At 28.8% G+C, this 24,666-nt stretch overlaps 1 protein-coding gene across 2 annotated transcripts in view; it reads left to right on the forward strand.

Annotated features, from left to right (window-relative positions):
* The window catches only part of Asap (ArfGAP domain of ASAP), a 58,960-nt gene extending 35,308 nt beyond the window's left edge, over positions 1 to 23,652 (forward strand). Inside the window, exons 17-27 of one of the 2 annotated variants that reach the window (XM_087158688.1) lie at positions 1,253 to 1,341; positions 4,532 to 4,712; positions 7,660 to 7,745; positions 9,670 to 9,853; positions 10,300 to 10,413; positions 10,567 to 10,738; positions 14,437 to 14,697; positions 17,445 to 17,499; positions 19,102 to 19,175; positions 20,766 to 20,881; positions 22,377 to 23,652. In XM_087158688.1, the coding sequence (XP_087014814.1) occupies positions 1,253 to 1,341; positions 4,532 to 4,712; positions 7,660 to 7,745; positions 9,670 to 9,853; positions 10,300 to 10,413; positions 10,567 to 10,738; positions 14,437 to 14,697; positions 17,445 to 17,499; positions 19,102 to 19,175; positions 20,766 to 20,881; positions 22,377 to 22,586 (1,542 nt within the window). In that variant the 3' untranslated portion in view covers positions 22,587 to 23,652. The remainder of the gene's footprint in view (positions 1 to 1,252; positions 1,342 to 4,531; positions 4,713 to 7,659; positions 7,746 to 9,669; positions 9,854 to 10,299; positions 10,414 to 10,566; positions 10,739 to 14,436; positions 14,698 to 17,444; positions 17,500 to 19,101; positions 19,176 to 20,765; positions 20,882 to 22,376) is intronic. The other variant, XM_087158689.1, reaches the window with a different exon arrangement.
* Positions 23,653 to 24,666: the final 1,014 nt, after the last annotated feature.

A 24,666-nucleotide genomic window follows, 5' to 3' on the forward strand; every position in this document is an offset into this window, starting at 1 on the left:
TTTCCATTAAAAACGAGTATTATAAAACTTTGATGACAAATAGGCATGACGGAAGCTCAAATACAGCTGATATCATTTATATTGATGATGAATCAATTTTATCAATTAGTCCATTTTTATACTTAAACTAAATAATGCTCATAGTAATATGTATCAGGAATGGAAAAGATATTATTCATTTTTCCTAAAATCTTTAATAAAGCATATATTAATATAATGAAGTTTTTTCGCAATAAGGATTATTTGATGACTGAATCATGGTGCATAGCGTTTTTAAAAAGTGCTTAAAGGTACTTATTTTTGTTTTTTTAAGAGCTCTTTTTAAAAGTAGTTTTCTTATTGGGTGTTTTTAGAAAGTGCTTAATTTCCCCTTTTCGAAAATGAGATTTTTTTTTATTTACCATGCCGATTTTCGCCATGTATTACACAAAAGCGTGGTTTTCACATTGTTCTATTCAACATTTTCACAATTTACTCAAACACGATGCGTTTTGGTGTACTGTCAGTCTGTAGCATATGAAACCGCCAATCATTTTTCATGTTTGATTAAATACTTGTGGGTCCGCATATGTGTATACTGAGCTGGGTTCAGTGAGATTCTTGCACTCTCAAGTACAACTCTGCTGCATTTTGCAAAATATTCTCAAATTCGGGCTTCATTTTCCACCCTCTGATATCGAACCGAAAAATCTCTCAATCATTTTATAATGGCTAATATAATAAAAAAAAGAGTTCTTTGTCAAAAACTATTATCAAGTTATTTTATCATGATCATGTAAAGTTTTTGAAAATTATTTTGCATTTTTTTAATGTATATAGTACTTAAAAATATATTTTGAGTGCTTAAAAAGTACTTAAATGGTGCTTATTTTTTGCTAAAAGATTCGGCTACACGCCATGAAAATTTGAATTAATAATTTTCTTTCACTTGCCAAAGCGATTAGCTCCCTTGATCGCAAAATTTTTTTTTTAAATGATAATTACTCTAAAGATATTATATCTGATGTTAGATAAAAGATTAATACAGTCTAAATCATTATTTTTGAATTTTTACTTCAGGTGGAATTTTAAGAAACAATATATACTGTTTAATCATTTTTCTCCACTCAACTTCTTATTTAATGAAGTTAATTGATTCCACAAGTGAATAATTCATTTATAGGCTCCCATACTTCAAATTTTAGCAGTTTAAAATATATATTGTGTGCTTAAGTAATTTAGTAATTATTTTTTATCTATTTTCTTTATCTAGCTTGCCCGAGTGATGAGTAATGCTGGTTTCAATGATGTCGTTGAAGCAACCCTTAGTCAATCCCGAAAACCTACGCCTCTAAGTTCCATGTTAGTAAATCTTTTTTCTCTTTTTTTAATGTTTTTCTTATATGGGTCATTCTCACAAAAACAGTCATTTTCATGTCCCCAGTATATTTTATGTTTGTTTTACAGCTTACGAAGAAAAGAAATTCAGGGAAAGTGTCTTTCAGAATGCAAGCTAACAAAAGAATAAAAATAAAATTATCAATTTTTATTTTTTATTTATTTTAGGTAATTAAAATATACCAATATGTCATTCCCTCACTTGTCCCCACTGCTGATTTAAAAAAAGAAAAAAATTGTTTCTGAAATAATTTTTTTTTTTTTTTTTACAAATTCGTGTTTTTTATTTCAGAATACTGAAATATAGAATTCAGAAAATCAATTTTAAATTTAATTTCTGATAAAAATATTAACACAGCACTATTTTAAACTTTGTCCCCAGTGTTTCGCGTCATTCCCTCACAACAATGTTCTTATCACCTGCAATCTTCTTAGAATAAAAATATTTTAATAAAAACTTCAGAAGTTAACAACTGGCATCATAGAACAAAATTGCAGTATGTTTCCATCTTCAACTTAAAGAAGCTTTGCTGTGGAATAAATTTGAATGAATCAAACCAGGTAAAATTTTTTACATTCGTCATTCCCTCATGTCATTTTTTAGAGTAAAATAAAATACAACTTCATCGAAAAAGTGGATAATTATATGTTAATTTATTGTATGAATATAATTGTATGCGATTGACTTCAGAAATTAATTAGGCCTAACTGTTATTTTTAAATTTTATTGAATTCGTCATTCCCTCACTAGTGTATAAAGTGAGGGAATGATTCAAGATGAGTATATTATCAAATTTTTTTTTGTTCAATCGTGCCAGCCAATTTTATTTCCCAAACCTGTAAAAACTATTAAATATATAAGACTAAATTATAATAAATATTAGATATACTTAGTATGGTATAATTTTCAAACTTTAGGTAGATGTAACTTTGATGAAAACATGTATTAAAATAAAATATCATTCCCTCACTATTAGTGTCATTCCCTCACTTTTTAAATAGTGAAAATAGTTAATTTACTTATTAATTAATTTGAAAAATAAATTAAAAAATTAATAAATTAATTTATTAAATTAATTTATTTATTAAATGAATTAATTATTAATTATTATAAATAAATTAATTATAAATTAATTATTTAAAAAATTAATTAATTTAAATATTAAGTATAATTTATAGGATATATACTTTCTTTATAATGCCACTGCATATTTCTATTAATATAAAAAGTTTCAGAGCTTTTTATTCACTTTACTTTTTTGGGATTTTATGAACTGAAAAATGACAGTTTTCGTGAGAATGACCCATATGCTTGTGTTATGTAATGAGGATGATTTTAACATTTATTTGAGGTTATGCACCATTTTTTCGCAAAAACGTTACATCCTGTAACAAATCTGAAAAATAATTTTTGAACTTATGATAATAAGTTTTTAAATTAATGATGAAATGATGAAAAAATCATTATTAAATTATAAGAAATGACAGACCATGTGTATTTCCAATTATTTATTTACAGACCCAAACAAGAAATAAGAAAAGATAGATTATGGGGGGGGGGAGGAATTCCCGCTCGAGAATCTTAACCATTCTCTTCAACATCTAAACATCTTCTCCTATACAAAATATCTCATGATTGCACAGACATGCTGCATGCCATTGCTATGTGAAACATTCAATATTTTTATATGTAATCACAGATGACTGAAAGTTTTACAAAATACAATTTTTTACAATTTGTAAACTAGCAAAGTAACATAATGCAAATATTTTAATTGTTTAGTATAAAAAGTAAGCAATTAGCATTGCAAGAGAAAATTATATAAAGATAAATTTACCTAATAACTTCTTGAATAAAAAGTTAAGAATTTTGTTTCATTCTTCTAAAGGCAGTACACATAATTTGGATATTGGTCGTTTAAATATGCCAGTTTTTGTTCTGACTTCTACAACACGAATATTATTATCTTTACCAGGATAAGTTTGAATAATGTGACCTAAAATCTATTTATAAATGGGTAAATGTTCCTCCCTTAAGATAACCATTTTCCCAATATTTACATTGAAGTAAGAGATCTTTCTACAAAAAAATGTCCCGGTGTTAAAATGTTTAAATCCTGTATATCAGAAGAGATAGGAGTCAAGGGACATGAGTTGAGCATTGCTTCAACCTGATTCTTCAAAATTCTTCATGGGTGAAATTAGAGTTGATGGATTTCACTCCCGGTTTCTTCACTCCACCATAATTTGGGGCTCTAGGAGGAATGATTTTCCACTCATTGTTCTCTTCCAAAAAAAATTTAGTAAAAGTTTCTTGTTAAAGCATTCTGTTACGAAATTCTAGTAGTTCTTTATTTGCGCCAACGAAATTGGTCGCATCATCAGAAAGGATTTCCCTTGCCTTGTTATAAAGCGCTTAATTGTTGCAATCATTGACTCTGAAGTAAGATGCGATACAATTTCTAAATGTATCGCTTTAGTTACTAGACAAACAAATGTACAAACATAAATTTTAGCTTGGGGGCCCTTTCTTTGGTTTTTATTTTTAATGAAAAAGGGGCCGCATAGATCCATCTCAACAGAATTAAATGTGAAATCAGTTATAACAGCTTCAAAGTCATACATGCAAACTGTATTTCAAAATCTACCCTTATCACCCTGTATTTAACAGTGACTTTTGTTTTAATTGTTTGATTTATATTCAGTCCTTCAGTAGATTGATTATAAGTAGATTGATCCCAGTAGAACACGGAAGTCAAGCATGACTGGCAGCGGTCAGTAAGCAGGTGGGGTGACCTCTTTGATCAGCCTGCTTTGGTGTGCGGTATCGGTCCTCGTTAAACTGTTCTACCATAAAGTGCTCGACTTGGCGTGCAGGTCTTCAGGCTACCAAAGAAGGGTAGCCATCCCCTCTGCAGAGGATTAAAATTTTGATGGTATGTCTTCGAATCATCCTCGGGGATGTTTCCCAGACTGTTGCCAATAGCCCATTGTGCAGCTGTAGGACAACGTAAATAAAATACCTACCTTAACTTATATTCATGCTATTATTATGTTGTTGTTTTTTTTAAAGTTAGTAGTTAATTTTACTTATTGTATATTTTTGTATGTTACTAGATTGATCTAATTTTTCATGTATTATTGTATAATTCAGGGAAGAGAGGTACGAATTCATTCGTAGTAAATATGTGGACAGAAAATTTGCCATCCGGACGTGCTCAGATGAGAATGACTTGAAGAATGATCTAGAATGTGCTGTAACTTCCAAGCATTTATATCAGTTGCTTCAAGCATTTGTGGAAGGTGTAGATTTAACCTGTGTTTTACCTAATAGTGTAAGTTTTTTTAAATTTTGTTTTGCCATATCCTGACATGAAACTATTTATCCAATCAAAGAATGAAACTCATTTAGCACTTAACATACCATAACCGGTCAAATGACCGTTTGAGAACTTTTGCATCGAAAATGTGCTTATCATCTTATCGTTTTCGCACATTTGACTGCATGCCTTTTTCTAACAATTATACACAGTTAATATTCTATTATAATTATTTTTATTATTTCTTGTGTATTTTGTTTGTTTTGAATATTACTTGTCGTATATCTATTTCTACCACAACCCGTCATTTGATTGAGAGAACAATTTATTGCTTTATAAGGTTATTGGATCAGAAATTGCGATGTAATGCATGTTCAACGTATTGCTTTTGATTAGTTGTGCATTTCTGCCAGGACTGTTAGCGTAGTTAGTTCAATCAGAATAACTGTGAATTCAAATTTCAAGAAAGTACCTAAAAATTTAGATTGGCATTTTTGTGTCAGAAAAAGTGACAAAAACTAGATGTTTTGGTAAGTAGCTTATATTTTATTTTGATAGCTTTACTTCATTTCTAACTAACTGTTAGTATTCACCCAGAAAAATGTCCAAACAATCAAGACAGCACAAGTTCTTAGAAGAAATAATAATACTTATAATACTTATATTTATAAAAATAATTATAAGAATTATAGAAGCAATAATAATTAGAAGAAATATGTTTGCGGAAAATGTACAATGGAGTATATGTAAAAAATGCATTGAGCATTGAATTAAAAATTCTTATTGTTTATGTTTGTAATACATAAAAAATTGGAAATATACAATTTTGTTTAATTTTAATAAAGTTTTTTTAGTTTGTTTCCTTCCTAACATCCATATTTCTTACATTCAATCTAGAAACATGAAGTCCGGTCATTTGACCGGCTATGGTAAAAATAGGTATATATTAAGTGTTGATATGTTTAGTGTTAAGCAAATTAAGAAAATAACATTTAAAATAATAATAATATGTCAAAATGGAAAAGCACTAAAAGCAGCTAAAACCAAATTTGCTTTATTTAAACAATTTAGAAATTCTTTTTTTTGTTTGCTTGATTTGTGTTTCTAACTTTCTAAAATGGAACTATTGATGTCACTGCTTTTTTTCGTAGTTTGAAGTATAAGTTTTTCGTAGTTTGATTAGGGCAATAAAAAAAGCCTACCAGTTTGTGCAATTTTTTGCAACTCTTTTTTAAAAGTTAGCTTATTAAAGAAATAAGATTCAAATGCAACTAATTTTTCCGGATCTGTTTGATGCAAAAATCTTATGTGAATCCATTAGAGTGTGCAGTGAGGATGCCTACCCTGTGCTATTTTCATCGTCATTATTTTCCTGTAAAGTTAGCTTAAGCTTTAAACACTTAATAAAACCACAAATATTTTATAATATTCTGGCATTTTTTGAAAATATTTGTTGTCATAAAAGGCATAAAAATTTGAAAGTTGGAAAAAAAATCTTGTTTAAAATCAATTAACTGATATATTATTCTAAGCGATTTTATTTATTTTTTTTATGAATTTTTCTTTTAATAATATATATATATATATATTTTTTAAATTTTGAACACAAGTGCGAATTGAATCCTGCATCAAATTTTTTTTTCTAAAAGTAGTTAAGTAGTGGCTGCATTTCAAAAGTAGGTGTAATTAACTATTAAAAAATTCTGACAACAGAGTGGGTTTTCAGTTAAACCAGATAATTGCTGTTTCATTGTTGCTGCATGACACATATAGACAGAGTGCATAGCATTTTTAAAAAGTGCTTAAAGGTGCTTATTTTCGATTTTAATTTTTTAAAAAACCTTAAAGGTGCTTTTTTCCATGGTGGTTTTTAAAAAGTGCTTAATTCTTTACCATGTTGATTTTCGCCTCAAATTATGCAAAAAGATATTGTCCTATTCACTGTTTTCACAATTAATTCATCCCCAATCTATTTCGGCCTACCGCCGGTCTGTAGTGTATGAAAACACCATTTGTTTTACATGTTTAATGAAATACTCGCGGATCCGCACCTGTGTATACTGAACTGGATTCAGTGGAGTGCTTAAAAATATTTTTTGAGTGCTTGAAAAGTGCTTAAAAGGTACTTATTTTTTGTTGAAAAATTTGGCTGCAGAAGACAAAATCATGATTTATTTGAAGAAAAAAAAATTTAAAATTTAAGACTATCAAAAAAAAAATTGAAATTTTATTTATTATTAAAGATATTATTTTATGATAAATGTAGGAGGTCTTTTTTTTCCAAGGTCTGATGGGTCTCTAAATGAAAATCACAGTCAGAATCAAGAAAATTTTATATGGAGCAATGGGATACAACATTAAGCTACTTTTCAATGTAATCGCCATTCCGATTCATACATTTGTCATAGTGTGGTACCAATTTTCCAATACATTCATCACAGAAACCAGCCACATGTGTTAACACTGGCTTTCTTCCCTGTTTGCCTGCATCGTAAACATTTGCGCATTCATCAACAAAGTTCAAGCACCATTTCTGCACTTTGCTGTCACGCGTAAACGTTTCTCTTAACGCTTTACTCATTCATCTATAAATTTCAGCTGCGCTGCTTCCTTCAGCATTCAAAAGTAGAATGACTGAACGCAATTCACATTTGGCAGGAGGCAAAATTTTTTTAAACATGTTTGTGCTTCTTACGTACTTAGAAGTGACAAATGCGAATTGACACATTACCCCGGGGCAACCTAGCGAATTTTTCCCAAAGCTTTCTTTTAGCGACCCATCGGACCTCGAAAGCGTAATAACACTCGTTCTTTATAGCTGTTGAAATAAATTAAACTGTTGCAATTTTTGATTTCTTTGTTTGTGTTTCATGTGTGAAAATATCAAAATCTTTATGCTTTTATAAATCAAATATATGGATTTCAATAATTGTCGTTCATTAATGTTCCTTTTTCTAAGCAGGCAATAGGAGAGACAAGTTTACAAGTTGCTGTTTCACAAGAGGATGGTTCTTCTTTACACATTGTAGATTTTTTAGTCCAGAATAGGTATGTAAACTCTTACAGCTAAAGATTTGATTTAAAAAAATCGAATGCAGGGTTACCACTGGCGACTATTTTCTACTATTTTTGTAATGAGGCGACTATGGCAACTTGTTTTGCCTGAAAATGCTAATAAAAAAAGTAACTATTTTCAGGAAAAGGAGACTTTTCTGTACTCCTAGCAATGTTTTTTTTTTTTTTAAAGCATAAATTGGGTTGAAAACCTGCGGCCTGCGGAAACTTCTGAACACAATAAATCTTTTTTTTCTTAAAAAAATGAAAAAATTTTGAATCACAAATTTGAGTCATTACTCTTTAATTTGCACAGATTCCACTGTAAATCCATTTTGTTTCTCGATCACCTTTTCAATGGTAATTGCTATGAATTTCTGCTAGATTTTAGAAAACATAATTTTCATTTTTAATATGATATTACAATATGTGAATTTTGAATTTGAGTAATCACTTTTCACAATATATAAATTTATATATTTGCTAAATCAATTATTGATTGAAAGGAAAACTCTTTACAAAGAGTGTGTTTCTTTTAATGAAAAAGTATTTTTTTGAATGAATTCTAGCAATTAAAAGTATTTAATTTTCTTCAAATATGCTAACTTTTTAATCTAAAAATTTAGTCCTAGAATACTTACATTTATATAAAAATTATCATATTTGCCACCCACTTACTAAATGGATTATGGTATATGACAATTAAGTCATTAAATAATATTTTTGTTCTTATTTAGGCAACTATTTTGATGCTTTAGGCTACTGAAAGCAACTACTTTGTTAATTTTTTTCTATGGCAACACTGCAAATGGGAAATGTAATTTTATCCCAAAACTGGGATTTGTCGGGGGAGTTTGACACCCTATCAAATTGCAAGATTTCACTCTTTCGTTTTTAATACCATAATTTTCATTTTCGCAGAAGAGTATTAAAAAATATTCAGATTTTTAGCCAAAAAGACAGGTATTTACTGCATCATCAAGATTCTTTTGTTATTGTTGCGCTTTTCTGGAGAATGCGAATCCACAATTGGATATCTGATTTGGAATGTGAAATTTCTGTCTTGGAAGTATTGGAGTACATTTTTATGATTTTTAAAAAAAATTATTTTAAAAAACTTTTTTAAAATTCTTTTTATTGATCAGAACTGGTGTTATTAGTTTCAAAATTACCGTCCTACAAAGTTGAACACTAGTATTCGTAAACCCAAAATTGGGTTGGCTGTCCAACAACGGTTTTAAAATATAGTTTAAGTAATTATAAATAATGGTTTAAAAATCTTCTTTAGATTGAAATTTATATACATATTTTTCCCTTCGCTAGATGTAAGTGCTTATATTATTTCCAATTTTTAATTTCTCTTTTTGACTAACATGATGTATGAAAACTAATCAGAGCCTAAAAAATTTCGCTAGTAAAACAGAGTGTGTAGCATGTTTAAAAAGTGCTTAAAGGTGCTTATTTTTTATTAACTTTTTTAAAAATCCTTAAAGGTGCTTTTTTATATTCAGGATTTCTAAAAAGTTCTTAATTTTCTATCTTTTAAAAAGTGACTTTTTCCTTTGCTTATCGATTGTCGTTCTAAATTACAAAAAATGCATGATGGTGCAATTTTCTCTGCAATATTTATCAGAAACTAATTCTTCTACCATGCTTATGTAAATTTTTTGAAAGCATTTTTTGAATTTTATTGATTTTATGTTTATAAATGAAGAACTTTAAACAATAGAAAAAAAATAATTTTTAATACTGCACAGATCCTAATTATGATTTTTTTTTTTGGAAATATTATTTGAGTGCTTAAAAGGAGCTTATTTTTTGTTGAAAAATCTGACTACCCACCCTGTAAAATCTCTATTTTATTTCTCCAATGTTGGCAGGTATGTATTTGTCATTTCAAGACTTTCTTTTTTCTTAGCTCAAGTCTCGACAAGCAGACCGAGGACGGAAGTACAGCTCTTCACTTGTGTGCTCAACGAAACCGGTCAGAATGCATGAAACTTCTACTGCGAAGCGGTGCTAACCCACAAATCGAGAACCGGGAAGGAAAGACTCCCCTCGACATTGCCAAAGAGAAAGAGTTTCATACCTGCAGGGAACTAGTATGTCTTAATTTTCTCATGCTGAGATAGATTTCAACACAAACCATGCAGGCCTAATGCAATCATAATTTTTTTAGCAGGAACATGCCATTCAGAACAAATAACACTGCTTGAGAATGTATTTTGTTTTTATTTTCTCATACTGAGATAGCCTTTAACAAACACCATGCATTTTTATCACAATTATAATTTTTTTAGCTGGAACATGCCATTCAGAACAACAACAAAAAAACACTGCTTGAGAATGTATTTTATTTTATTTTTCTCATGCTGAGATAGCTTTAAACAAAAAGTCTTAACACAGTTATAAAATTGTTTTAGCTGGAACATGCCATTCAGAACAAAACAAAAAAAAAACACTGTTTGAGAATGTATTTTATTTTATTTTTCTCATGCTGAGATAGCTTTAAACAAAAAGTCTTAACACAGTTATAAAATTGTTTTAGCTGGAACATGCCATTCAGAACAAAAAAACACTGTTTGAAAATGTAAGCATTGACTGGGGCCTTTCCCAAGAAGATGGTTCCACAGACTTCAGTGATGAAGATGGTGATGAAAAGGTATCTTCTTAATATATACTTTAAATTTGATATTTTCATCTTGTATAACTTAAAGAATAGTTTAAAATCTCATTACAATGGCAGTATCTTAAATAAATAACTGTTAAAAGAAATATTGATATTTTAGTCTGAAATGTCTGTTGTCTGCTTTAGGGTGGTCAAATAACTCCTGAGCACATGAACCGCTCTCGACCATCCAGCGTAGTGGGTAATGAGTCTCCAACTAGCAGGTCTAGCACTATTAGTGAAACAATAAAGCAAAGTCCGCTAGTAACGCCACGCTCAATGCCTCCTCCACCTCCACCTCAAAATAAAAAACCTTTCAGTAAGTTGCTTTTAATTCTTTATTTTATTTATAATTTGATAAAAATGGGCTACAAAAGAATTGTGTTTTAACTCTGTGTTATTATAAGATTTTGTAGCATTCTCACATTAAGTAAAGAAAATTTGAATCTGGAAATCAACCTACTTAAATTTTAGAAAGAACTAAAACAGTTAAAATTTCCCTCTTAAGTATTAAATTCCATTCAAAAAATCATTAATTAAAATTCATTTTATTTTGTGTCATAATAGGACCTCAGTCAAATTACCTTTTTTTTGCTCTTTTAATTAATGCGCTTTTTTTGTCTATTTGTATTAACAATGCAGTTGTTTTGAATTTGTATTTCTGCTAGGCATAATTTGTTTTACAAACCATTTCAATTCTCAATTTAGATATATATAAATTGAAATGATTGCCTTGTGAACGAATCTCATTATTTTAAATTTTGTTAAGCTTGTTTGCCTTCTTTCCCTGAAGAGTAGTTACAATTCATGTAAGGAATAATAAACATATACAATCCGACCACTATTTAACGAGTTCGCTAAATCCCGATAATGAATTTGTTATATGGAAAATTCATTTTTTTTTCGTGTATTTGAAAATAGAAAATCACCTTTTGAAATACTTAAATAACTCAAAGCAGGTTTTAAAATCATGAACACTAGACATATTTAAAATAGCGTTTGATACACCTTTTTCTTGTGAACTAGTATCTACTATTTATTTTATGAATCTTAACTGTATAAGAAATCTGCATGGAAAGCAAGAATAGAGCAAAATATTATCCAGTACATGCTACCTACATTTTCAACGAAAAAAAGCTAGATTTATGAATAAAATTATAGTGGCATTTATTTTAAAAGTAATTATAAACATATATTACCACATGCATTCTTAAGTTTAATTGCTACTGATAAAATCCGTTTATTTTGTCTGAGTTTTTCGTTTGAAATAGAAACAAAAAGGGAAAGGGATTATACTGCTTTCTCTAAAAGTTAAGTGACTTCGTAAATCAATTCAAGGGCATTTCCCCCTAAAAATGCGTTAACAAGTTTGAAATGTTCTAAAATATTTTGGAAAATAGAGAAAGTGAATCTCAAAGAAAAGTTTGTTGAATAGAAAATTTACTTTGCTATTTGGAAGTTATTTTATAAAGAAATATACAAAATGTTCTTGGTTCCTTGAAAAAAATCGCAAAATGGAAGTTCGTTAAATAGAAGTTCGACTGCATTAGCAAACCTCATACCTTGCTCACATTCATTATTAGATTATAATAATCACCATTACTATTATTAGAAAATTAGTTTAAATAATTAAAAATATGTAAGAAGATTTTTAAAAAAATCTATTAATGAATCAAAAAGATTCAATCACTGAATACTTATATTCAGTAACCCAATATTCTGTTTTTGGACTACATCACTATTCAGTGCATCTCCAATATGATGAGAAATGATTTCAATTCGGCTTTAAGACACTATAATGTGCTTAAATAACCTTTAAATGTAGTACTCCAATTTGCTAAACTAAATGAATTTATACTATTAACAATAGCTATTAAAATATATGATCATGGTATATCTATTCAATTGCAATTGACTGGTTTCAAGTGCTCTTTTTAGCAATTCTGTCCTACTCAAAGCATGCTTTCAATGTATGTTAACTGCATTTAAATTTGTATGCAAAGATCAAATTTTTTCTTGATTAAATTTTCTTCTATTAATGGGCAGTTAAATTACAATAACTATAACAATTATTTTGCCTTTAAGGTTAAACTTATGAATCTAGTTGCATGAACTTCTACTTGAAATCGGCCTACTGAGCAATTCTGTCCTATTCAAAGCATGCTATCAATGTATGTTAAATGCATTCAAATTTATATGCAAAGATCAAATATTTTATTGATTAAATTTTCTTCTATTAATGGGTAGTTAAATGACAATAACTACAACAATTATTTTGCCTTTTAAGTTAAACTTATGAATCTAGTTGCATGAACTTCTACTTGAAATCGGCCTACTGAGCAATTCTGTCCTATTCAAAGCATGCTATCAATGTATGTTAAATGCATTTAAATTTATATGCAAAGATCAAATATTTTATTGATTAAATTTTCTTCTATTAATGGGTAGTTAAATGACAATAACTACAATAATTGTTTTGCCTTTAAAGTTAAACTTATGAATCTAGTTGCAAGAACTTCTACTTGAAATCAGCCCACTGAAAGAAATATATGTTTGTTTTTTGCTTTTTTCTAGTATGACTCCACTGAAAATACGTTATTTTCAGTTAATCTTAATCTTCACTTTTATTGGGCATCTTAATATTTGTTAAATTATTTTTGAAATGATGCACATTTAAAAAAAAAAAAAAATCTTTTCTTACTCAAAATGCTAAAATAACTAAGCATTTTAAAATCGATTTTTTGTTGTAATTGAACATTTAGAAATTGAACTTGAACAAGCACTGCTGAATTGTTTCGTCATTTGACTTGTATAGTTTATTTATTTTTTATTATTATTTATATTTCCCCAGATAACAGTAAGCATCGCATTGTTGCTTTCCTTAAAACATTTGTATCTATGACGTTTAAGGAAAAAACTGTTTTCCTGACCCCTTGGCAGAATCGCGACGACATTGTCACAGAACTTTACTAAGCTCTTGTGGAAAGGTTTTTCTTTTGGAAGTAAAGAATTTTGGTTTGCTTTTCTGCTCAAATTTACATGTAAAATTTGAATCGCGAATTTAAATAATCACTTTTTGTTGTGCTCCATTTATGCCGATATCATAAATTCATTTTTATAGTATTTTCGGCAGTTATTGACATTGATTTTCACTTGGCTTTTAGATTTTACATGTAAAATTTGAATCTCGAGTTTAAATAATAACTTTTAAAAGTGCTCAATTTATGCCGATATCATAAATCCATTTTTATAGTATTTTTGGCAGTTATCAACATTGATTTTCACTCGACTTTTAGATATCCGGATATATTTCAGGAGATACGGGAAATTCGAATTGCGCATTTAATCATTTACTTTGTTAAGGCAATGGTTCTAGCGATTTTTTTTGTTGTTACATTTATTGCTTTTGATTTCCGCATAGTTTTTAAAACCCGATATTTTTTATACGATGTTATTTATTACAACAATCAAATCTCGAAACAAAACATTGCATTTTAGTAATCTCTTTCTGAAGAGTCCGATTCGTGTGATTTTGTCGTCAGATCTTTTTTTTTTGGTAATTACTACTGCAGATTTTGCGATATTTAATTACTTTTTAATGTGATGATGATTTGCAAAATGCGGTAAAGGAAATAATTATTGCGTCCCCCTCCCAATAGAATGAGAGAATATCCACCCATAGTATTAAAAAAAAAAAAACATTAATTATTGAATTTAAAAAAATTATTTTGTTTTTGTAGACAAGGCATTTTCGTTTCCTTAAATGAGTAACATGCATCTTTGTTATTATTAAAAGTATATTGCTGAAAAATATTTGTTGCAGAAAGCACGAAAAAATTCTGCCACAGGGTTTCCCGAACGAAGAAAGGATAATTTAACAGCAATTTTTATAATAAATAAGGAAAATAGAATGATATTTTTGAATTTGATGTTTTGTGTGTTGTGAATGTTACAAAGAGGTTGCTTGCTGAACCTAACAAAGCTATTTTGCTTTTGCTAACAAATCCTTTGCTTCAGTCCCAGGTTTGAGTTCGCATGGTAGTATGAAGAAGCGTGCGGCGCCCCCGCCTCCATCCCAAATAGACAGTCCTGCCACACCCTGCCATTCCCGTACTCCTTCTGATCCAGGACTTTCCCAATCCCCTACCGGGATCATACATCGGAGAAACCATTCCACTGACCTTGTGTCCTTGCGCCCTCATTCCATCAACTATTCCAGTTCCTCTTCCTCCGTAGACAACAGTAGCATCAATCACTGGTTCCAGACGAATTCTCCTGGTAGGACAGTTGCCTCTATAGCTGCCTTCTCTCTGCACCTGCCTTTAACACAATGCATGCATGCTTTGCATCTCTATTAATTTGCATTTTATTTCAGCCTCTCATTCCTACATTTAAGGTCATGTTCTTATTGTTGCATTGTGTGTTAAATTTTTTTTATATTATCTCAGAAATTTTGGAAACGTGCATTTTCATTTTATGCAAAAAGGGAGAGAATAATTTGTTCTCATTCATACATTTTAGGTCATGTTCTTATTCTTGCACTGTGTGTGAAAATTTTTTAGATTATCTCAGAAGTTTTGAAAATGGGCTTTTTAATTTCAACAGACGTTCTGAATATTTCTCATTTATATACAGTCAAACCCCGCTATAGTGAATGTGGTTTATAGTGAACGAAATGTTCGCTCCCTTGCCTTGCTACTCATGTATAGTGTTATTTTTTGTGGATATAGTGAACCAAAAAAAAAGAGAGGAAGTTGGATATTATGAACTTTTTTCTGTCTTCAACTGATTTATTTTCTTAATTTTCTAAGTAATAATTTTGAAATTTCTACTTCAAAACTAATACATATACTGATTTTTAAAATCATGTATAGCATGGAATGTACTAATAAGCATTTTTTCTTGTTTGCTTCATTATTGAATAGCACTGTTGAATTTGTTCAGCATTAAAAAAAGCCTCAATCTTCCAGTATATGGACAAATGCTTCAAGTCAAAGCAGATGAATTTTCTGAGCGATTTGGTGAGACTACTTTTATGCGCTCGAATGCCTGGGTAGAGTGCTTTGAAGAGCAGAATAATATAAATTCAGAAAAAATTATTTGATAGTCGGGAAATGTTTCCATATCTGATGTGGATTGCTCATCAGCTAAGGAATACTAATTATTTTTTGTACGCAAGACGAAGAGTAATTAAAAATATAAGTTAACACATTTTTGTTGCAAAAACATTTTTGTTAAAAATGTTTTTGGAACGGATATAGTGAAGTCCCGTTTATAGTGAACCGAAATTTCAGTTCCTTAGGCGGGGTTTTACTGTATATATTTTACAGAAATTTTTATCCAAAAGAAATTTTATAACAACAAAGTAGCAGCAATAGTTATGAAACTGTATGCATATTTAATGTTAACTTTTGATTAAATTTAAAACCCTTGGTAAAAGTTAATCAATAATGGTTTTTAGCATTATAACTTGATTAAACTTTAAAATGCAATATTGATTATAAAAATTGTTTGAAGAAATAACCAATGTTTAAGTTGGTTTATTCTACTTATAAAAATAATGGCTCAAATATCTCTCATTTGCGTATATTATACAATGTACTTTCACAAATTAATTTTTAAAGCTACAATGCGCATAACAAAGCAACAATATTATTTCCCAATCTTAATGACTTATACTAATCTATTAAAGTCTATACACTTTAATGTTGACAAATACATTTTAAGATATGATTTTGTATTAACAATAAATCATTTGTTTAAGTTTAGAGTTAATTGCCTTTTTAATATTAAATTCTGATTTTACAATTAAATGATTTCCTAAGATAATTAGCCAATAGAAGTTATAGTCCTTTTCAGAAATTCTGTTTCAAAATGTATTTAAAAAATGGTTTTATTTAAATACTTTCTTGTTGAAAAATAAATTTTACTTTTTTTTTTTAATAAGAATGAAATTATTTTTTCTTTCATTGCTTATAACACTAAAAAAATATATAATAACTTATGTAGTTTGTCCTGTAAGAAGCCATGATTCATATATTTTGCTACTTTTTTTTTTTTTTTGTCTAATTATGCAAATTTTTTAAAAGACCAAACTTCTTCCATAAATGATTAATTTACTTTTTATTTAGCTTCCAACTTTAATTATAAAAGAAAATGTATTGAAAAACTACAAAAGTATAAGAAATTCATGAAAAAAATTTTAAAATAATTTTTGTTTCCATAGCTTTGTGTAGCTTAGGTTTCACCAAAAAGTTTTATGTGATTGTATAGCTGCCAACTCTACCGGATTTTCCAGTAGACTACTGGATTCTGCCAGTTTCTCTTAGTCTACTGGTTTTATTAAAAATTCTCCTGGTTTTTGTACATTTTTAGATGATTCCCTAAAATTCCTTAAGTTTCATAAAAAATACCTATTAAAATAGCATTTGTCTACAGATTATTGCTTGCTTGAATACTTAAATACGTATTACTATTGCTTTTTTTTTTCAGAAATCCCTTTTTAAATTAATTAAAAAGTCTTAACTATCTTTGATGAATTAAATGACTATTACTATTCCAAATTATGAGTATACTTAATACATAACATTTCAAGTATGTTTAATGTGAAATCCTTACTGGAAAATATTGCAGTTTTTCTATCTTGATGACTATAAAAATCCCTAAAATTTGCCATTGAGTACATTTATCATGAAATTTGTATTATTTCGTAAAATCTAATAGATTGTTTCCCTATCCATGTTGGCAGCTGTGACATTGTTTTACAAATGAAAAAAAGTTAGACTTTAGATAATATTGGACAGTTGCCAAATTTCTTTATGGTCTCATTTAGTTTTAAGAAGTAGGAGAATATTCAATGTTAAAGCTGAAGTAGTATTTTGAAATTGCCTAAGGATGTAGAAGATATCCCAGTTTTAAAAATTCTATAATTTTTATGTGTGAAATTTTTTTTTTTTAATTTCAGTTGATTTTTAAATAAAGAAATATCAACTTTTTAATACTGTAACAATGATTTTTTCTTTCAGCACCAGGTGCCAAACAGCTGCTGCCAAAGACTTGTGAATTTCCTGTTCTCAAAAGGTATGATTGATATATATATATTTAATTCTTCTTTTATTAAAGTGATTTGTATAGATTTTAAATTGTATAATGTGTTTCTTACAAATATAAATGGGTTCCCTGCCGACTGAAGACTCCCCACATAGTAATTGGAGACTGATGCACGTTAAATCTGTTGAGTCACAAAGTCCTCCATGTACCCATAACAAATCAAAACCTCTGAGGGCACTGATCCAGGAGTTTTCTTGTCTTCTGGATTGGGTTCAAAATTACAAGGCTACGGAGTTGAACATTAATAGTCATAAACCCAAAATTAGGTCTGCTGTGCAACGACTGTTGTAAAATAAAGTATAAATGGGTCAAGGGATAGAGTGTTCACCTTCCAATGAGGTAAACTGGGTTCAAATCCCAGCGATAGCTGATCAATATGCAATAAAACTTTAAAACTTTAAAAGGTTTTACAGAACTTGATTTTGAGCGTGTGTATGCATTCATTAACAATACCATTCATTAACAATGAATGGTAACAATGTATGGCAACTCCATTCATTAACAATGTAAAAATTGTCAGAAAAAAAATAGGGTTGCAAAAAAACAAAAAATTTGTAAAATTGAGAAAAAGGAAGGTATCACATACAAATCGGGAGAATTTTAGAAGTATTGAAGCATTTTTAAAATAGAAATGATATAATTTATACTTTAAATGCCTTTTTCTCAGAATGTAATTTCACGCAAAAATAGTAACTTTCAAAATTCATTATTAAAAAAGTTGTTGATATATTTCAATAAAAATTTGTATGTGTATTATGTATAATGTTTTCTAGTGCTTGTGCTACAATTGATTAAAAATATTTAATAGTTTTTTATTATTGGTCTAAAATGTGAAATACGACGTAAAAAATTTGACAAAAATCTCATAAAAAGTTTTTAATTCTCTATAAAAAATTTAATTTTCCAAATATTTTTATGATTGTAGTCAAATCACTAGACAAAATTCAGCTCTTTATTTTGATAATAACACTTTTTTGATACAATAATTTTGGTGAAGTATATCCTTTCGCAAGTTTTATGAAAAAAACATCATTTTTTTTCCTGTTATTTAGCTTTTAAAAACAAAATATAATATAAATGTCTAATTTCTCTTATTTAATATTAGTTTTTACATATAATAAATATAAAAACATAATTAAAGTGTTCTGAAACTTAATATTTTTAAAAAAATCCTCCGAACGTGTTCGGATACCTTAACATGATGAAAAGGCAAAATGGATATCTTTTAGACAATTTTAGAAAAATCTTAAGAAGGTTAGTAAAGAAAAATGTATCCGTGGTTCAGTTGTGAGGATTTTCAAAGTGAGCAGCATTCTTTCTGTGCATTTCGATCCACAAATTATTTCCTTGCCGTAAAAAAAATAAAAATGCATTCTTTTTTGATGACGTTAATGAATGACCTTGTAAATCAAGAAGAATCTAAAGATCAATTTTTAATTCTTTTGAAAAAATATACTTCAGTTTAATGTATGTGCATTCATTAGTAATAAAAATGTAAGAAGAAAAAAGAACAATATGTTTGCATCCTGTTTTTTCCTTCCAGTTAATAAAATGTAATATTCTGATTTACAGTGTAGAAAAATCTATTATGTCTAATACAGGATCCCTACAAAGGCCAAAATGTCCACCACCTCCCACACCCCCAGGTACGGTATTTTGTTTGGTAAATTTAGTCATGGTTTCTAGCTTTATGACTTCTGATAAGTAACATTTGTATTTAAACTTTCATTTAAAACATATTACTTAAATATATTATGTACAGTAAGACCTCGATTATCCGAGCTAATTGGGACCGCTAGTACCTCGGATATCGGAAATCTCGGTTAATAGAAACCATGTATAAAAACCTTCCGTGCTTGCGAATTCAACTACTTTTAAAGTAAAAAACAATAGAACGTTTTTTAAATGATAAAAATAAATATATATAACTTATGTTTCACAGCTAAAAAGATTTAAAAGGGAAATCAACTCTAGTAGTAAATTTTACAAAGTAAAACGGAATTTTTTTTTAACTATACTTAATTAAATATCGAAGGACGCATTTTCAAAAATGACACAAATCTCAAGAAAATATTGTATTTTTAAATATTGTATATATTGAAAATATTGTATTCATTAATTTGTTAAATTTACATTCTTTTAAAAAGTTTGTTACCTTTCGTTGTAAAAGGCCAGAATTTCTATCGTGGCTATAGGGCTATCGTGTCAATTTTTGAGCATCGGTGTAGCATCGTTTAAAAAAAAAAAAAAAAAAAAGGTTTTTAAAAAAAAATTAGACTTCGTTATTGCCTCGATTAACAGAAACCTCGGTTAATCGAAGCTCGGTTAATTGAGGTTCTACTGTATTTAAAAAAAAAAAGCTCTATTTATAATATATTATAAATTTATGGAAAAAAAGTTAAAGATGTAGAACGTTGGGTTTTTAAAAAGTGCTTAAAGGTGCTTATTTTCGATTTTTCTTTTTTAATATCCCTTAAAGGTGCTTTGTTCAGCAGGTGTTTTTGAAAAAGTGCTTAATTTTCCCTTTTCGAAAATGAGATATTTTTCTTTGCTATGTCAATTTTCACATTGTATTATGAAAAATCGTGCTTTTCACATTGTTCTATTCAACGTTTTTATAATTCATTCAACCACAATCTATTTCAGCTTACCGTAGGTCCATAGCGTATGAAAGGGCCATTTTACAGGTTTAATGAAATACTTGCGAATCTGCATATGCGTATAGTGAGCTGGGTGCTTTGAAATTGCACTCTCACGTGCAACTCTTCTGCATTTTGCATGATATTCTCAATTTCAAGCTACATTTTCCACACACTGAAATCTCTTGATCATTTTTTAATGGCTAATATAATCAAGAAAAGAGTTCTTTGTCAGAAACTAGTTATTTTATCATGATCACGTAAAGTCTTTGAAAATTATTTTGCATTTTGTTAATGTATATAGTGCTTAAAAATATTTTCTAAGTGCTTAAAATGTACTTAAAAGGTGCTTATTTTTTGTTGCAAGATTTGGCTACGCACCCTGTAGAAATGTGGTATTATTTTTTGATAGAAGAAATGCTGGATATGTTTAAAATGATGCAACTTTTTAAAATTTATAAATATTTTCTATGTTAGCCACCTTTATTAAGTTGCTGTTGCTGAATCAATAAGCCTAATATTAAAAACTTGTGTTTTCAGATGGTGAAACTGTTATGTTAAAATGTTACTAATTAGCTCTTTAATATATTTCACTAGTTGCTAGTACTGATGCTTTGGAAACATTAAGCAATGGTCAGTCTACTGACAGTTTGCCTCAGTCATGTGACTCAAACAGTAGTCAAAGTCAAACACCCGTACCTCCACCACGGAAAGTAAGTCTGATTTTCTTTCATTAATTTTTTTAAAATTAAACATGCTCATGGAATTCTGGCTTTTATATTGACAAATAATTTAAATTACAAATTAATGTGATAATCTTTAGCAAGTTTGTCTTTTTTTCTCTTAATGTTTTAGGTTTATAATTGCTTATACTTCTAATGAAAATAGAAATGCAGTTTAATTAATTGTTTGTGAATGTGGAAATGATTTAAGTAAACTTTTATTCTTCATCTACTTTTCGATGAATTTCATTTAATAAATTTATTCTTTAGCAAGTTTGTCTTTTTTGCTCAAATGTGTTACATTTGTAATTGCTTATATTTCTAATGAAAATAGAAATGTAGTTTAATTAATTGTTTTATGACTAAGGAAATGATTTAAGTAAACTTTTATTCTTCATTTACTTTTCAATGAATTTTGCTTAATAAATTTATTCAGCAGAAAAACAGCTTTTTGAGATGCATTAACATATTTCAAACATTTTATACACTGCAGGATTAAACTTTGTGTTAAATCAAATAAAAAAGTTTTAATTTTATTTTTATTTATTTTAACTGTCTTGAACAATTTGCAGTAACCATAACATAACCAATTGAATTTGTATTCTACAGGGCTCCCACGGGGCAGGGAGAACTGGGAAAACTTGGAACTGTCTGGGAATTTTATTTTAACTCCAAAAATCAGGGAAAGTTGCAATTTTTTTTTTACAAAAATCTGTAATATTTCTATATCATACCTGGAAAATAACCAGTCTTACAATGGTCAGTAACAGTAATCAGTTATTGAGATTCGAGTTAAATAATTCTAACATTTATTACAATTATTTGTTGTAAAAATTTCACCTTTTAGACAAACTGAAATGTTCCCATCCTCATTTGATAATAATTTTTTACACAGAAAATCTAATATTTCACATTACAAATTTAAAGAATCAAAATTTTCTGATGAAAATAGTGTCTCGATTTTCATTGAAATTCAACTGATATACCTGGGAAAGTCGAGGAATTTTTTTTTCTGAAATTGAGTGGAAACCCTGATTCTAATTTTTTTGATGTAGGGTTATCGTGAATATTAGAAAGTGCTAATCAACAATTTGCCACAATCACACTGTTGGGGTCAAAATTGTGGAGCCCCCATTAGCCCCTGGCTTTTTTTTCAATGAATCTTCATTTAAATAAAATACAATAAAGTTGTTTTAAATATAAAATGATTTTTTTTCCACTGTTGTCACAATTTTTATTAACTTCTGATTTTTTTTTAATGAATCATCATCTAAATAAAATAAACTTAATTTTATTTATTTTAAAAATTTGCATCAATGCTATATTTTGTGTTTGTCCATTTAAATCAAATCAAATTTTTATGTAAAAGTAGCGTTTTCTTCATATTTTGAGATAATAAATTATGTTACTAAACTTGATTTATAATGTTTTGGTGTTTTTAACATAATGAATACGGATATGATTATTGATTTATCTTTTTGTGTAGAGACACGATCCCATAAAATTGAGGCGGTGCCGAGCTCTGTACGATTGTGATGCGGACAGAGAAGACGAGCTCTCTTTCAAAGAAGGTGAAGTCATCATCATTATCAGTGAAATAACGGATGATGACGACTGGATGGAGGGCATGATAGAGGGTCAAACGGAGAGGCGGGGAGTTTTCCCTTCAAGCTTTGTACATGTTCTAAAAGAATGATTGATATAGGAAGTCCAGGTGATAACATGAAAGTTAGTCTTCCGTTGTTTGTGGCTCTGCCCTTCGCACAAACCAGACAGTTCTTCCTACTTCAAAAAAAAAAACATCCTTCTTTAAACAGATTCTGATTTAAAGGAACTTAAGAGTTGGTAAATTGCAAAAATATATTACCATAAAATCATTATTTTCCAGTAAATACATGTTTTTGCATCACTTATCCACTACTTTCCTGATTGCTTGCTCAAATTTTGATTTCAATTTTGATACTATAGTATTTTATTTCGTAGACTAGATTGTTTTATTTATTGTGTGATTAACTAGAGCCCTGTGGCAGAATTTTCTCGAGCTTTCTGCGACTTACCTTTCTAATTTTAATATCTTTCTGCAAGATACTAATAAAAATAACAAATATGCATGTTGCTAATTCAAAGTAACAGAAACGTCAACTTCAAAAAAAAAAACTATTTCAAATTAAGTAATTTTTTTAAAAAATAGTAATATTTTAATATTATGGGCGTTATTCTAGTATTTTGTAGGGGAAAAACACACTGATTATTCATTCTCCTTTTCGTATTTTGTAAATCGTCATCACATTTAAAAAATTTATGAAATCCATAGCAGAAAAAGATCGAACTACCGAAAAAAAAGATCGACGAAATCACGCGAATCCGGATGATGAAAAGGGTTACTATATGCGTATTTCCAGATTCGGTTGTTGTAATAAATAGTATTGTATAAAAGATATCGGATTTTAAAAACTATGTGAAAATCAATAGTTATGACTGCATGAAAAGTTTTAGAACGAAAATTTCTGCAGAAAAGAAACCATATTTTTTACTTTATTCTTTGTGTTTCATTATTCCACTCCGATGTGCGAGAAAGGCACCTTTTGATTATAATTCGGAAGAAAATATAAATCTTTCTGCAATAACTCGGTAGCGTTCTTCGACAATGTCGCCAGGATACTGCCACTGGGAACTCGAGGTTTTTTTTATTTTTACCTTAATGATGCAAATGACCTCTTTATTCTGTTTAATATTACAGTGGCTGCTGCCACCAATGAATTCTCTTTTTTAAATCATTTATGCTAGAATGGACGCGATTGTGCTTTTATAAAATCATTACTGCTGTTTTGATAAGAACAAAATATTTTTAGGCATGTATTTAAATAACAAAGAGCTCAGATTTTTTTGTCTGAATAATTCAATTTTTTTTATGTTTTGACCAGAACGACAAATTGTCCCTACGTACAAAAAGAACTAAGTTGTAGATGTGGTTTACATCTAGGGAAATTGAAGGGTTGTAAGTTTGATAATGTAAAAGAATCCTTATGAAAACTGCTCTAGAATGCCTGTCATCATTTGATCGTTATTTACTCAATAAGATAAATCTATCTTCCATAGAAGTTGGAAAAGCAACTTGTTATATATGAAAGGAATTTTACATTAAAGGAAGTTAAAAAAAAACTTTTAACTTGTGTAGAATCTTAAACTTTGCTAGTCAGGCATAACCGCTTATAGTTAAGAACTCATCCTGTAAAATAAAAATTTTAATTCTTGTTTAACTAAAATGTAAATTATGTAAAATACAATCTAAGCACAGTAATTAATTTAATTGTTAGTGCAAATTTACTTTGCTGATCAAGCATGGCCGTTTTATTTTGCTGATCAAGCATTACTGCTGTAAAATTCTGATTTTACCAAGAAGAAAAGATAGTTCAAAATATTTTTTTGAACATCGTATAAAATTTATTTGGTTAAAAAAAAAAAACTCAATTTAAAATATAGTGCTTGATTCTTTATTTCTTTGACTTCTTGGTTATTGAAATTCATATATATATAAATAGTACAGTAGGGAACCGATTATCCTGAACGATCGGGACCATCGCTATTCCGGATAACTGATTTTTCTGGTTTTCTGAATCGCTACAAAAAGCCGTTTTTTTATTGTTAAACTCAACTAAAAAAAAATTTTTTGGGAAATAATCTTATTTTGCTGATCAAGCATTACTGCTGTAAAACTCTGATTTTACCAAGAAGAAAAGATAGTTCAAAATATTTTTTTAAACATCGTATAAAAT

Source organism: Parasteatoda tepidariorum, chromosome 3 (genome assembly GCF_982258835.1).
Source record: "Parasteatoda tepidariorum strain Cologne lab strain chromosome 3, Ptep-v5.0, whole genome shotgun sequence".
Lineage (NCBI taxonomy): Eukaryota > Metazoa > Arthropoda > Arachnida > Araneae > Theridiidae > Parasteatoda > Parasteatoda tepidariorum.